This window comes from Garra rufa, chromosome 11 (assembly GCF_049309525.1).
Source record: "Garra rufa chromosome 11, GarRuf1.0, whole genome shotgun sequence".
NCBI lineage: Eukaryota > Metazoa > Chordata > Actinopteri > Cypriniformes > Cyprinidae > Garra > Garra rufa.
In genome coordinates, this window is record NC_133371.1 from 7,918,209 (window position 1) to 7,932,513 (window position 14,305).

A 14,305-nucleotide genomic window follows, 5' to 3' on the forward strand; every position below is an offset into this window, starting at 1 on the left:
TTTCTAAAACGCTTCTTTATAAAAAACATTGTTTTCTCAATACTTTACCTATACCGCTGTGAAGGACAGAGCGCACAATCGATCCTCGAGGCATCGATATCAACCGATTCAGCACCTCCACCGTGGACAGCACCTGCTAAGGTTGCACTTAAGAAGGTGTACCTTAAGCAACATCCTAAGGTATAGTTCGGAGAACACACGTAGGAAAGGTATACCTGTAGTTAAGGTGTACCTTTTGAGTCTTCGTAGCACGCTAAGAGACGACGTTTTCGGAGAACGCAGCCCAGAGCTCTTCTCCTTAAAAGTACATCTCTGCACTGCGTGAGCTACTGAACAAACCTACTGTTTATGCAAACCCATAGATATGAAGCTGGATATGTCATGCTAACGTTCATCAGTTTTCATATCTCCCAGCATATTAAAATTGTTTTTAAGTCATAATATAATATTATTTCAAACAATTGTGTGAAAATTACACTTTATCACACTCTGTAAATCACACTTTGTATGAAAAGGAATCAAAGGTGTCCGAGTTTTACTGCCTGTAATGTTAATGCTTTTTTTGCAAACTGCAGTGATATGTACTTATTGGTACGTATTTTGCATCTCGAGAAAAAGTGCCCCAGGTATGTTTTTGTCATGAGACCAGGTGGACAAAATGCCACAGTTTTGTTTGATTTGATTGGAAACATAAAACTTATATTTTTCAAAGCATTATTTTAATATTAATATTTATGTATTTTTTTTTCTGTCAATGACAGTGTTGTCCGTACAGTTACGGAGGAGTCGTCTAGACAGTATTTTGAAGCAGAATCTTCCTCGAGGCTTTACTCAAGCTCTGAAGAAGGCCTTGAACGACAGCACGGTTCAGGCTAAGGTCTGCACTGCATGCATTTATAACACAGTCAGCGTTTACAGTTTGCTCAGCATCAAATATGCACCAACACAAATTTAAGCCATGTTTGCTGTCTTGATATAACTGTCACCAAATCTAGATCAGATCAGATATATTTGCTTCAAATATGTCCCTTAGTGAAAAATTTATTTTTTATTTTAGCTGAAATAGATTAAATTCTCTGGTTACTGTAAATCTTCTAATGATACTTTGAAAGTTTGAAGGTGCAGCTAAGCTAAACCAAAGATACACTCATTGTCAGGCAGAGTCAAATCTTAGACACCCGTGATAAATTGGGTGAAAATGGAAACAGACTACTGCTATTAGTCACCTCTCAGTTGCATCCTAGGCTGTTCTGTTTCTTAACTCTGCCAGTTTGTCCCAACTTGTTAAAGATAAAGGCTTTAATGTCAGAGTAATCCTTATGTTGGAAGCAATCCAGGAAAAAGGGAAAAGTTTGTGGCCCATCAAAGTAATGACTGAAGGAACTGCAGGGGTTTGGATCTATCTATATTGCAAAAAATGCTTTTCTTACTTAGATTTGTTTGTCTTGTTTCCAGGCAAAATATCTAAAAATTCTTAAATCACGAAGGATTTTCTCGAAAAATTATATTTTTTCTGTTTTAAATAAGATTTTTTTTTCTTACCGCATTGGCAGATTATTTTGCTTGTTCTAAGCAAAAATGCACATTGTTTTTTTCTTTTTCCTGAAAACAACACAATAATATTTACTTGCCTAGAAAATCCTTCAAGAAAACCAAATCTAAAGATATTTGAATTCTTAATTCTTAATACTAAGTATTTGAACTTCCCTTTTTGAAAGGAAAAACTCCTCAGGTTTGATTTCACAAGGAATAAATTGCACTTGCTGATAAGTTTTTATTTGAATGCACCGGATGGAAAATGGAAAAAGCAGAGTTCTGCTTGAGCTCCTCTGTTTGTAATCAGTCCAAGAGTCCAGTAAGCAAATGCATTCCCCAATCAGTCGCAAGCAGTACTAATAATGCAGACGACATGGCAGAATTATTCATTCCACTGTGTGCTTAACTTATTTTACTTAAAATACATTTCTTAATAAGTAAACCTTTTAAGCACCAAACTACAGAATGCATCAGTGTTTCCTGTGTATTTCAATCTCCAGATTGAGAGCATTTCCAGTGTGCCTAACGTGACGGTGGGCTACTATGTGACCCGTGGAGAGATGGTGTACACTGCTTCGGTGGTGGTGGAGGCTCTGAGCGTCTATGGTACTGAGAGATTGATGGCGGACGTTCGTCAGTTTGTGCCGCTGGTGCATGCGATTCCTATCCCAGCAGTCCCATGGAGACCCAGCCCTGCCATCTCACTGATGCTGAAGACAGGTCAGGCTCACAGCTCCATCTCTGTCACCACAGTAATGTGTCAGTGCTGCCACACAGATCATTTTTCCATATCTATTTAAGAATGCAGCCATTGTCCTCACTAAATTCTATTTCTGTCATGACAACTCTCGGAAAAGTTCAGCATGGTAATGGATATGACAATATCTGCTATGCTGCTGCTGTTGGTTATTGCTGTAGTTGTAGATTATTCCTGCTGCTGCAAGTTAGTACAGGAACTTGCTACTGCCAAAGCATATGGCGATACAGCGCTGTGAGTATTTAAGACATACTGCTGCTGCACAAATAGCATAAAATGACCCATAGCAGATCTATACAGGTGGAGCTGGGGAAGGTGGAGGGTTTCAGAAGAACTCTGAAAGCATGCTGCGAAATGCCCAAGTGAATGTTACCAGCCATTAAAATAACTGTAAGCTGCAAGCTCATTGGTTGTGCACGCAACCTGAACCAATCAGCTTGTGCCGAGTTGCATAACTCTGTGATATCATCAGTTACGTTAACAAACCGTCAGCCTGCCTCATCTAGAGTTTCATGGCAGAACTAGGTATTTATCCGGGTACAGACTCAGTTTGGATGTCATTTGAATCAAGCTTAATTGGTTCTTGTAAATGAAATGTTGTGATGTCAAGTTGGCATGTTTGATTTGAGAGCTGCAGGTGATTTTTACTGAATAATGCATTTTGGTCTGTTCTTCAAAGCTATCATTTGGCTTGAAATATAGCACCCACATGGACTATACATACCATCCCATGATTACCACAAACTTTGTATGTATAGTTTTTTGACTTTAAGCTGCTATTGATATATAAACAATGTGACAACTTGCCTCTGCCTTCTCTGCTCTTACAATAGATTAACTAAAAAAATGCTGTGTGTTACTTGGTGACTCACAAAGCTTAACTATTTTTGTCTGACGTAAATGACTTAATATGAATAAACTGTATATAGACATGAGTAACACATAGTACACATTACAATAGTTGTTGCATTAACAATTAGCAGTACATTTGTTACAGTATTTTATTAATCTTGGTTAATGTTAGATAATAATAATACAGCTGTTTATTGCTATTTCATATTAGCTGAGGTTCACTGAATAATATTAACAAATAGAACTTTTGATTTTATATATTTTAAGTATGGCCTGTAATAAATTTGTACTCTTTTCAAGTTTGTCAGTCAGAATTGGCCTTCATGATTGGTGGATTTTAATGTTAAAATAAACATTAACTAAGATTAATAAATGATTTAAAAGTATGTTTTATTATTGATAATGCATGCTAACTAATGTGAACATTTTCTAAAATGTAATATACAATTAATAGATAAATAGTCCAGTCGTTACAGCCGACTCAAACTGGGCTGATATTCAGTACAACAGCAGTTTTGCTCTGGCGATGTTGCTTAATTACATCTTGAATCTGAATCAAATAAAGCAGAGTAGTTTTGAGAACCGTGCCACTCAGAGAATGTGTGTGCAGTGCACATAACTGAGTACGTTTTAGCAGCTTCTTTTAATACGGTTTCTTGTAAGTGTGTATCTTTATGTTTGTGTGTGTAGTTCTGAGGTTTGTAGGGCCAGGAGATAACCTCATGTCCTGCAGATTCACTCAGATGATGGAGCAGAGGCTGGAGAATGCGTTTGCTGAGGCAGAGGCCATAGTGATGAACTCTCACAGCGCTCTCTCTGTACAGGTGTGCAGGCCTGTCAACTTCCAATGACCTCAACCTCTAAAACTATAACTTGTGCATGTTAAATGACATTTGGAGGAGAGCTTTTGGAAACAAAAAAGGTTTATAATGCCATTTTGTTGATCTGTAACTGATAAAGGGTCTCTTCTTCCTCCCAGATCTTGAGCACATCTCAGTCAATGGGTTCTCCTGCTGTATCTCTGATATATGTGGTGCATAATGGCAGTGTCACTCTCAATGGCACGACCGCCAGTAACCTCCTCAGCCAACTGACCGCCGAGCTCGTCGGCTACTTCCTGTTTTACCCTCCACTGATCACAGCTGAGCGTAAGTTCTCCCCGGCGTTCCTCAGTTATACAAATATAAGATGTAACCTATACAACACTCTTTCCTTTTTACCTCCTTAGGAATAGTGTTGGTACAGTATGTAAAACGGACCATACGTAATACAGATGGTTGTATAATGCATTTAAATCAGTTGACTCAGTCTGATGTGTTTTTGTTCTGAATCTGAACAGTCATATATTTAAATATAAAACGAGCATTAATGCTAAATATGTTTTTCGGACATGATCTAAACTTGTCAGAAGCATAACCTAAAAGATGAGGCAGTTTCTGTTTGACAGGAGGTGGAAACAGGTTGATGCATACATGGGCCAGGGCACAGCAGCACATCAAAGCCAATTACAAGGAAAAATAATGAACAGTAGGGAATCCCAGATACACTTGTGTGTGTGGAGAGAACATGGTTCCACATGCAACAGTGATGTGATGATGAAAATATCACACTTTTGCTCATGCTGACTGTGAGGTCATTTGCTTTCTGCTTAGTCCATTCTTGTTTGCTTTGTCTTTGCTTTTTGTAGTTTTTATTTAATTGTTTTAAATAAATTTACACTGTGTGAATAATTATTAGCCACGTTGATATTCTGGTCATATATTTTTTTTAATTCCAAACCACATCAGTCTTAATAACTGCTATTAATTTTGTATTTAATAATTTAAAAAGTGATATATAATTGTCCATGAATGCTGGAAGTAATTATTAATTTAATAATAATAATAATTATTATTAGGCACGTTTTTTTTTTTTTTTTACAGATAAAGTGAGACAAATAAGATATTTAATTCAGACTGAAAAGTCAAACAAGTAAATGCCCATGAGAAGAATACAATACTAATACATTACTAGAATTTGCAAAGGAAAGGACTGTTGGACAGAGACATGCTCGTTGGGTCAGCAGTCAGAAAAAAACAGATGGAGAAGAAAAGATGCATGTTAACTGCAAAAGAATTAAGAATTTAGGAATCAGGAACCATTTAGTCTCCAGAACCAGCATTTTCCAGAACTACAACCTACCTGGAGTCTCCAGAAGCGCAATGTGTCAGGTTCTCAGAGACTTTTATGGGTGAAAAATTCTGAAAAAATGACCCTCAGTAAGAATAACATGCTGAAGTGTGACTCTTGAAGGACCAGCACCATATCCTCTTCTAGCACTCTTTCAAGCATTTATCTTTCAGAATCTGGCAGTAAGTTATGGGAGTTTATTATTAGTCTGTCTCCTATCCTGAAATGTCTGTCTTGCACAGATGGACTAAAAATGAACTCCCAAAACTTACTGCCAGATTCTTGAAACAATGTTACAAGAGGATGTGGTGCTGGTCCTTTAAGAGTCACTCTCAACTCATCTGTCTCATGTTTTTCACAACACTTCAGCATGTTATTCTTATTAAGTCAGGGTCATTTTTTAGGATTTTTCACCCAAGTAAAGTCTCTTAAAACCTGACACATTGCACTTCTGGAGACTCCAGGTAGGTTGTAGTTCTTGAAAATGGTGGCGCTGGAGACTAAATGGTTCCTGATGGGTTCACACCTTATTCTTCACCTTAATTCTGAATGTTTCTTTTGCAGTTAACATGCATCTTTTCTTCTCTAACTGTTTTTTTTTTTTTCTGACCCAACAAGCATTTCATTGTCCAATGTCATGCCTTGACTTTGCAAATTCCAGTATTGCATTAGTATTGCGTCCTTCTTATGTTCATTTAATTTTTTGGGCTTTTCAGTCAGAGTTAAATCTCTTTTTGGCTCATTTTATCTGTATTATTTATGTGTTTTGTCCATAATGTGTTTAATGTTGTAGATGTTTAAATTAACAGATGTTAAAACATTTAAAAATCCAACATTTTTGGTATTTTCTACTTGACTTTAATAGCGACATGACAAAACATTAACAATTATTTTATAACAATCAGAGTATTATAATTTCATATAAAAAAAATTGTGTGTATATATATATATATATATATATATATATATATATATATATATATATATATATATATATATATATTTATATGTTTATGCTGCTGTTTCTCAGATTAGACCGTAGTAGCCCGAACGTAATTCAACAGCTGTTGAAATTTTACAGGCTGCTTAGTGATTCTGCCTTGAAGACAGGATGTCAGCCAGAGCCTTTAATCACACTGCCAGTATGCAATTGAGTAAAGGTTTCATTTGGGAAATGCGGCTAGACTCTCTGTACTGTCTGCTGGAGAGTAGATGTGCTCAGCTAAGCCTCTGGACCCAGGATCAAAGCAATGTCTTTGGAAACAAGCTTTCTTATCTGTTCTCCCTCTCTACAACAGTTCTTTCTCTTCCCTCTCACTATCTTTCCTCTGCAGCTCTGGAATACCACAACCTTAACACATCTGTAGCAACCAGGCCATTCTGGATAACCACAGGTAATCTTCTTATCCATGTTGTTCATTACTAGTCATCACTAGCTTCATTTAGAGGGAGAATTTGTTTCTTTTCTGTTGGCTCTGTTGACATTTCCGACATTCGCCCACCTCTTTTGTTCTGCATAGTTCCTCCATTATGAAAGATGATTTTCACTCCCATTCCTCTCATATGGAGAGATGTGGTGTACAATCGAAATCGGTTTGGTTGTTACCTTCAGATCATCTATAGTTTGTGCTTGTATGCTCACTTTTAGCACACGATTCTAAAATCTACACTCTTAAAACTAAAGGTGCTTTAAAAGGTTCTTGACAGCGATGCCATAGAAGAACCATTTTTGGTTCCACAAAGAACCATTCTTTAAAGAACCATCTCTTTTTTACATGTTTATAATCTGAAGAACCTCCTTTCGCCACAAAGAACTTTTTATGAAACAGGAAGGTTCTTTAGATGTTAAAGTTTCTTTATGGAACCATTTAGACAAAAAAGGTTCTTCTATGGCATCGCTGTGAAGCACCTTTATTTTTAAGAGTGTAGATGAGGAGAGTTTGAGTATAAATCGAGAGTTTACAAATAAACAGGATAACTGAAGATGTTTTGTTGTGATATATTGCGCACAGTTTGTCACTCATGCTCTGCTGGATTTGTTTAATAACATGCTGCTGTTGTATGCCAAGACTAGATCATTTATCTTTCTTTCTTCTTTTTATAAACACATCAAACATGTCAATCTTCGGTAGTCGCAGTATAATTGAACCAATTATACTGTCTAATGATTCATAGTCAATCAAGACTTGAGTGTCTTAAGTAATGCTACTCAAGAACTCATTGAGGTTTAGCTGTTATTGACAGAGTTCACTACATCTCAGTTTAGCTCCAACCCTGCCCTTACAAAAAAGAAGTGTACTTCAAGTTTATTTTATTAAGTATACTTAAGTAAAGGTTGTGTATTTTTCAGTATACTTTATGTAGTAAGTGTACAAATATCAGTGTACTAGTAGTATACTTTTAAGTGTACTATTTAAATACTTATTGGGACTAAATTGGCCCACTTTCTAGTGTATAAAAGTATACTTTAAGTATAACAGTAGTAAACTTTGAGTACACAACTAGTTTACATCTATGTTTTCAGTTTGTAATGCAAGTATACTAAAAGTGAACTTATAGGTATACTGATAGTTTACTAATTAAATACTTTTTTATGCATTTTTAGTACACTTTGAAGTATAGTCTCAGTAAACTACTAGTTTAGTAGTTTTATACTGCAAGTATACTTGTAAGTTTTCTTTAAGTGAACTTTACATCATACTTTAAGTATACTACTATGTCTCTATTTAGGTATTAATTTGTATATATTTTGTTATATGAATATCTGAACAAAACATCAAAAGAAAGATCAGGGTATCTGCTTGTAAACGAAAATTCTAGCTTCATGCATTCCTTTTTTATAAACACTTGAATGTGGGTAAGTTTCATAAATAAACATAAAATTTGAACAAAAAGCTAAAAAAAAAGGCTATTGATGTTAATCCAAATGTAGATAGAGTTGATCAACAGCCCAAAGCTTGACAGTCATTATTTCCTCTTCATGGGTGGACATTTTATTCCATAACGTTACACAGTTTTCCATATCTATGGTTTTGATGCTGTTTTATGTCTGATGATTGTGTTAGATTACATGTGGAAGCATCTGTTGTTTCGGTTTCTTCTTCACTTGTGTTTTGGAAACTCTGTTCAGAAGATGTGCAATAGCGCCCCTAGAGTATAACAATGAAAACACAGATTCTCAGAGCACAAGTAGAGCTCAAATATACTTAGACTTAAAATGACATTTAAGTATACTTGACTTAAACTTAAAGTCTATTTCTGAGAAGTACATAAAAATTAGACTGAAAGTATACTTCCCTATTTTTTTAGTTTAAAATAAGTATACTAATAGCACACTTGAATAAACTTCTATTTCGTAAGGGTCTGCAGAACAGTGGACATGAAGTTGAGAAACCCTGCTCTACAACAGGTTTATTTCAGGTCATATCTCTCCATGTCTCTGCAGTGATTCAGGATGTGGAAAACTCCTCAATGGAAGGACAGTACCAGAGTTTTGCTAGTCTGATGGAGGAGCGGTTGGCGGAGCTCTTCATGGTGGCCCATCAGCAAGGCGTTCGCTTCAAGCGGGCAACAACGGTGGGCAGTTACACCGTCCAGGTATGAACTTAAACTCACCAGTGCTCATTAAGCACATGTATTACAAACAAATTATAATGTAAATAATATTAATGCTCAAAATAAGAAAGGATTGTAATTGTATAGAACTTCAGTCGTCTCTTACTTAGGGTATTAATTTGCTTCTATCTTGCATATGATTAAATCTAGAAAACAGAGTGTGTCATGTTTATGGATGTACTATGGATGGATGAACTTTAGTTTAGTGTGATATTTCCATATGCATGCACTTCAAATTAAAGTACTTTACAGATCACAGTATATTCTTAAACTGTGTAAACATACAAAGACTGATGTTACACCAATGGGGCGAGTTTGTAACAGAATTAAAAAGAAATTAGACATTGTTGGATGTTCTTAAACCAGAAATTAACTTTCTTTGAAGCCCATATTTATAATACATTATAAAGGTATTCTTAGGTTCATTATAATGAATGCATAATGTATTGTTAAAAAAAAATGATATTGTTGTATAATCTCATTATGAAAGCCCGTTTCCATCACTGAATTAAAAAAATAAAAAAAAAATAAAATAAGGTTGTTGTGACTTGTTATCTCACAATTCTGACTTTTTTTCTCTTAATTTTGACTTTTTCTTAGAATTGCGTGATATAATCTCGCAATTCTGTGAACGTCAGTCTTTTTGTTTTTTCTCCTCAGAACTGGACTTTATAACCTGCAATTGCAAGTTTATATCTTACAATTCTGGGGGAAAAGATGTAAACTTGCAAGTGCAGAATTGTGAGATAAAATGTTGCAATTACCTTTTTTATTTTTTATTCAGTGGCAGAAACCAGCCTCCATATCTCATCAATATTCATAAGAACAGTTTTAATGTATTATAATATTTAATCATTTGGGGTTATAGCTTTTGAAGGTATGATGATTTATAACACAATGAACACGTTGCATCCACTTAAGTTACAATGGGTTATATTTCTCATAGTTATAATGCATTAATATCTCAAATAAATCTCATATATCTTGTCATCTTACTTATACCACTTTACTTGAAGCAGACAAAGACCACTTATAAATGTTTTTTCTTTCCTCAACCAGTTATTAGATCTGATATCAGATCAGATGATAATGTACGGATCTTAAATAAACAATATCAAGATATGATGTAGTCCAGATATTAGAATTAATATGGTGTTCACTGTGTTATAATAATCATAATACATAAGTATTACAATATTATATCAACTCATGGATAATGCACATATATATATATATTGCACCTTATATTATAAGGTTTTATAATGCATTATAATTCGTTATAAATATGGGTTTCATAGAAACTTCTGTGTTCCCGAAACTTCTACTCTACAACTCCTGTTAGCTCAGAAGGGCTTGTGTATGAGAGTGATTTCACCTCTGTTCCTCATTTCTAATTAATACATTTTAATGAATTAAGTCTACCTCCTGTAGGTTGTTTAATGGAAGAGATTCAGCTTTAAGGTTTTCCAAATGAGAATGTGTCTACAGGAAGTGCTCAAGCTGTGTTTGCGTTCAGATGGTTAGTATCCGGCGTGTGCACGGGCCAAAAAGCCCAGCTGAGATGACCTACTACGTCCAGCAAAACGGGACCCCACTGCTAGGCACATCTGCAGCCAAGCTTCTGAACACAGTGGACTCGCAGACCATGGCGCTCACGCTGGGATACTTTGTCCAACTGCAGGCTGAAGGTCAACATTTCCTCCTCTTCAGGCTTTACTGTAGAATTAGAGAATTTTTTGACCCACTTTATATTGTGTCTTTAACCACTATGTACTTACATTCAAATTGATTGTTTGATACAATGCGCTATATTGTGAACATACGTCTACATATATATATATATATATATATATATATATATATATATTTTTTTTTTTTTTTTTTTTTTTTACATTGTATGTATAGTAGGGATGCACTGAAATGAAAATTCTTGGCTTAAGCCGAAGCCAAACCAGATGAAACACTGGGCTGAAGGCCGATTACCAAACCCCCATGTATTTTGCCATTTTTTCACCACTGTAGAGCAATCACTATCAATTATTTTGGTAATCGAGTAATCTGTCAATTACCGATTAATCGAGTAATCAGATAATTACATATATATAATAGTAATAAAATAGAAAATAGACCTAAGTTAACAATAGCCTTTAAAATTACTTAAGTACATATATAATAGCAACGAGGCAATACTAATTAGTTCAAATAAAGTATCAAATGCGAGTAGTTGTATGGTTTTATTAAACAAAACCTGGACCGAAAACCAAGACCAAAGAATTTCTATTTATGTATTATAAACAGTAGAGCTAATGTACATCATGCATTATAACAAATGCCTGCAGAGGGCGCCGACGGCCTCACGATTGTTTTTTAAACTTTAATATTTGTTTATTCCTTGCTTAATATTGACTCAACAAACATTTAATTCAAATGTCCACTTAATCTTTAATTTTTGTCCATTTCTTTATGACAGAAATGCTGCAGACACTGTAATTTGTTAAATATGTGGACATCAAAACATGTAAACTTTTATTTTGAAATCGTGATGAACAGTTAAAATATAGAGATGTACTGATGTATTCTCCTGTGTTTGCGTAGGGTTATAAATGATGTACCTTACAAATCTGATCAAATAGCACACATTGGGTTCCCAGATGAACATTATTATAAACCAAAACTCACAATTACATTCAGAGATATAGTTTGAGATGCTCCACACATGGAAATGATAACAGTTCTTCTACATTTACTGTGAACTGAGCCGATCTGAGACGGGATGCACTTTTTTCCAGGGGTTTCAGAACAGCGTAATCGATACTGCGTCACCAGGCAGGCGTGGCCTATTTGAGAATTTGCATAGGTCACCGATCATGCGCAGTTTGGGGAAAGCCATTTGCTTCAGATACCTCCACGATCGCAGGAGTTTCGTGCCCTTCATATTTATATTCATAAACAGTGTCTTGAAATACCTGTCCAAGGTACCATTGTAAACCATGATTAATTTTCGTAATTTTTTTTTTACATTTCTTTAATGGCTGTTTATTTGTTTTTGAAAATCGTTTAAATGTAAGATTTTAAAACATAAAAATAACCTGTATGACTGTGTTGTCCTTCATTATCCATCAGTGCTGATCCTAGGTTTTGAAATGGCCGCGCAAAAAACCTGATTTACTGCGCATGATCGGTGACCTCTCTTAATCATTTTTTTTTTAGAAAGGGGCTTTTCCCAACGCCCCCAGAAACGCCCATTTTACGTCGTGGTAATGAAACCCCAATTTAGTGAATGCCGATCTGAGACACACATGAATAACCTACACGCATTTAATTAATTAAACCGCATATTTTAAACCTGCCTCGCATATATACATTTAATTGAATCGTAGCGTTTGTGAATTTTTAATAGCATTATGCTTTATTATCATTTTAAATTAATATGTGGAATGCGCCACTTCCGGTATTTTGCCGATTACTCGACACGGGCAAAATGCAATCAAGGATTTTTTGAACTCGAATACTGGAATAGAATTCAGAAATAATGTCAGAATAAACACAATTGGTGTCTGGTGTATTAGACAACAGAACGTTCTGGAGTTGATTGACTAATGGATGATTTCAGTCATCATACAGTAACCTTTCTCTCCTCATGAAGACATGCGATGTGCTTCTAAACAGTCTCTCGCTGTCGCTGCTGTCTTTCTCAGACAGTTTTAAATGCTTCCACACTGACCACATGTTTGATCATTAGTGCACGCCTCTATTAGATCACTATCATTTATTCAGCCTTTTCCCTTTTTTTAAATAATTTCTGTTGTCGAACATTCGGTGCATCCCTAGAAAAAACAGCTACATTTTTAGTTCACAAAGACAAATAATGCTGATTAAAAAATTATGTGACTTGATAATAAATAAACTTGCATTAATTACATTGTTAATGATAAAAAAAGAAAATAAACGGATAACTGTAATATGTATTTAAAAAAAAACTACTTAAGCAATACTTTAGCAACACAATTTGCAAAAGCATAGTTGAATATGTAAGTGATTGTTTGTGACTAACAGTGTTTCCCACATGCAGCCGTAGTGAAGAATCCACCCAACAACCTGTGGATCATCGCTGCTGTGCTGGCACCCATCGGTGTGGTGACCCTCATCATCATCATCATCACCACGGTGCTGTGTCACAAAAACAAGAGCGAGTTCAAGAGCGATCCCATCGGAAACTTCAACCCTCGAGTCAAGGTACGCCAGCGACTGTGAACGAGCCGCTTGACCGTTTCCCATAAGGCACCGCTTTGCTCTTTAGCTCTCTCTCATTAGAACCCATCACGCGATTTTGAACACTCAGCATATTTTACAGTGGCTTCATCAACAGTTTTCCTCAAAGTCTTACATGCTTTGCTCTCTTCGCCTCTGGGAATGCATCCCGAGAGAGCTGAAAAATGATTGATGACTCTTCATGCTGTTTTCTCTCATTTAGAGCGCTTACTGGAGAGACGTGGGTTATTACCCTCAGGTAGTTATTCAGCTCTTCAATCATCATCTCACCTGCTGCTCTGGACTCCTGATGTGTTAGAGCAGACAATACTAATGATTAGGGCTAGTTCACACAAAACAGTTCTGGTGTGGAACACTAAAGGTGTTTAGTGAAGTGACCTGGCCGCTTTTTCCATACAATTGAAGTGAATTGAGTTTCAAATGAGCAGAGCTGGGTAGTAATCTGGATTACGTAATCAGATTACAAAAATGAAGAACTTGTAATTAGAGTAAATTACATTTCAAAATACTCAGAATCAGAGTACAGTTACTTTTTTATGGATTACATGATTACATTATTCACACAAAAGCAATCAATTATTCATAATGCATTCATTTTTCTTTTTCATTTCAGAAAGTCCAGTTTTGTGGGCATTCACAAATTTGTGACAGCATTTTTTCAGCACCCCCAAGTTTGAAATTTTGGTCTTTTTGGTGTTTCATAAAGTGTTTTTTCAGACTAGTGGCATGAAAACACCCCAAAGCCACTGTTAAGTGTTTCTTTTAAAGCACTTTATCTATTTGTGTCAACAGATTTCAATTACAATCCATATTTTTAAAGGCTGTTTTCTCAAAATGAGTTTTTTCTCCTTCACTGAGCCATAAATCTCCACTTCAGCAGCACTTACACACACCAAACTTTATATTTGTATTCCTGTCTATATCCTGAATGTTTTTACAGAGGGGTTTGTTCATATGTAATTTGCTTTATTTTATACAACATTTTATTCCCCAAAAAACTGTGTGACGAAATGAGATCCCAAAATCCCCTCTGCAAAACATTTGACTCTAATATGTCAAAAAAAGTAAACAAGAATTTTGAAACTGACTTTAGATTAGATTTAG

At 35.5% G+C, this 14,305-nt stretch overlaps 1 protein-coding gene across 3 annotated transcripts in view; it reads left to right on the forward strand.

Moving 5' to 3' along the window:
* Positions 1-14,305, forward strand: part of kiaa1549lb (KIAA1549-like b) — a 68,815-nt gene that overhangs the window by 26,418 nt on the left and 28,092 nt on the right. For all 3 annotated transcript variants that reach the window (XM_073850963.1, XM_073850964.1, XM_073850965.1), the window contains exons 4-12: positions 762-877; positions 2,037-2,256; positions 3,836-3,969; positions 4,125-4,293; positions 6,649-6,708; positions 8,760-8,911; positions 10,446-10,617; positions 13,002-13,165; positions 13,404-13,439. In XM_073850963.1, coding sequence (XP_073707064.1) covers positions 762-877; positions 2,037-2,256; positions 3,836-3,969; positions 4,125-4,293; positions 6,649-6,708; positions 8,760-8,911; positions 10,446-10,617; positions 13,002-13,165; positions 13,404-13,439 — 1,223 coding nt within the window. The remainder of the gene's footprint in view (positions 1-761; positions 878-2,036; positions 2,257-3,835; positions 3,970-4,124; positions 4,294-6,648; positions 6,709-8,759; positions 8,912-10,445; positions 10,618-13,001; positions 13,166-13,403; positions 13,440-14,305) is intronic.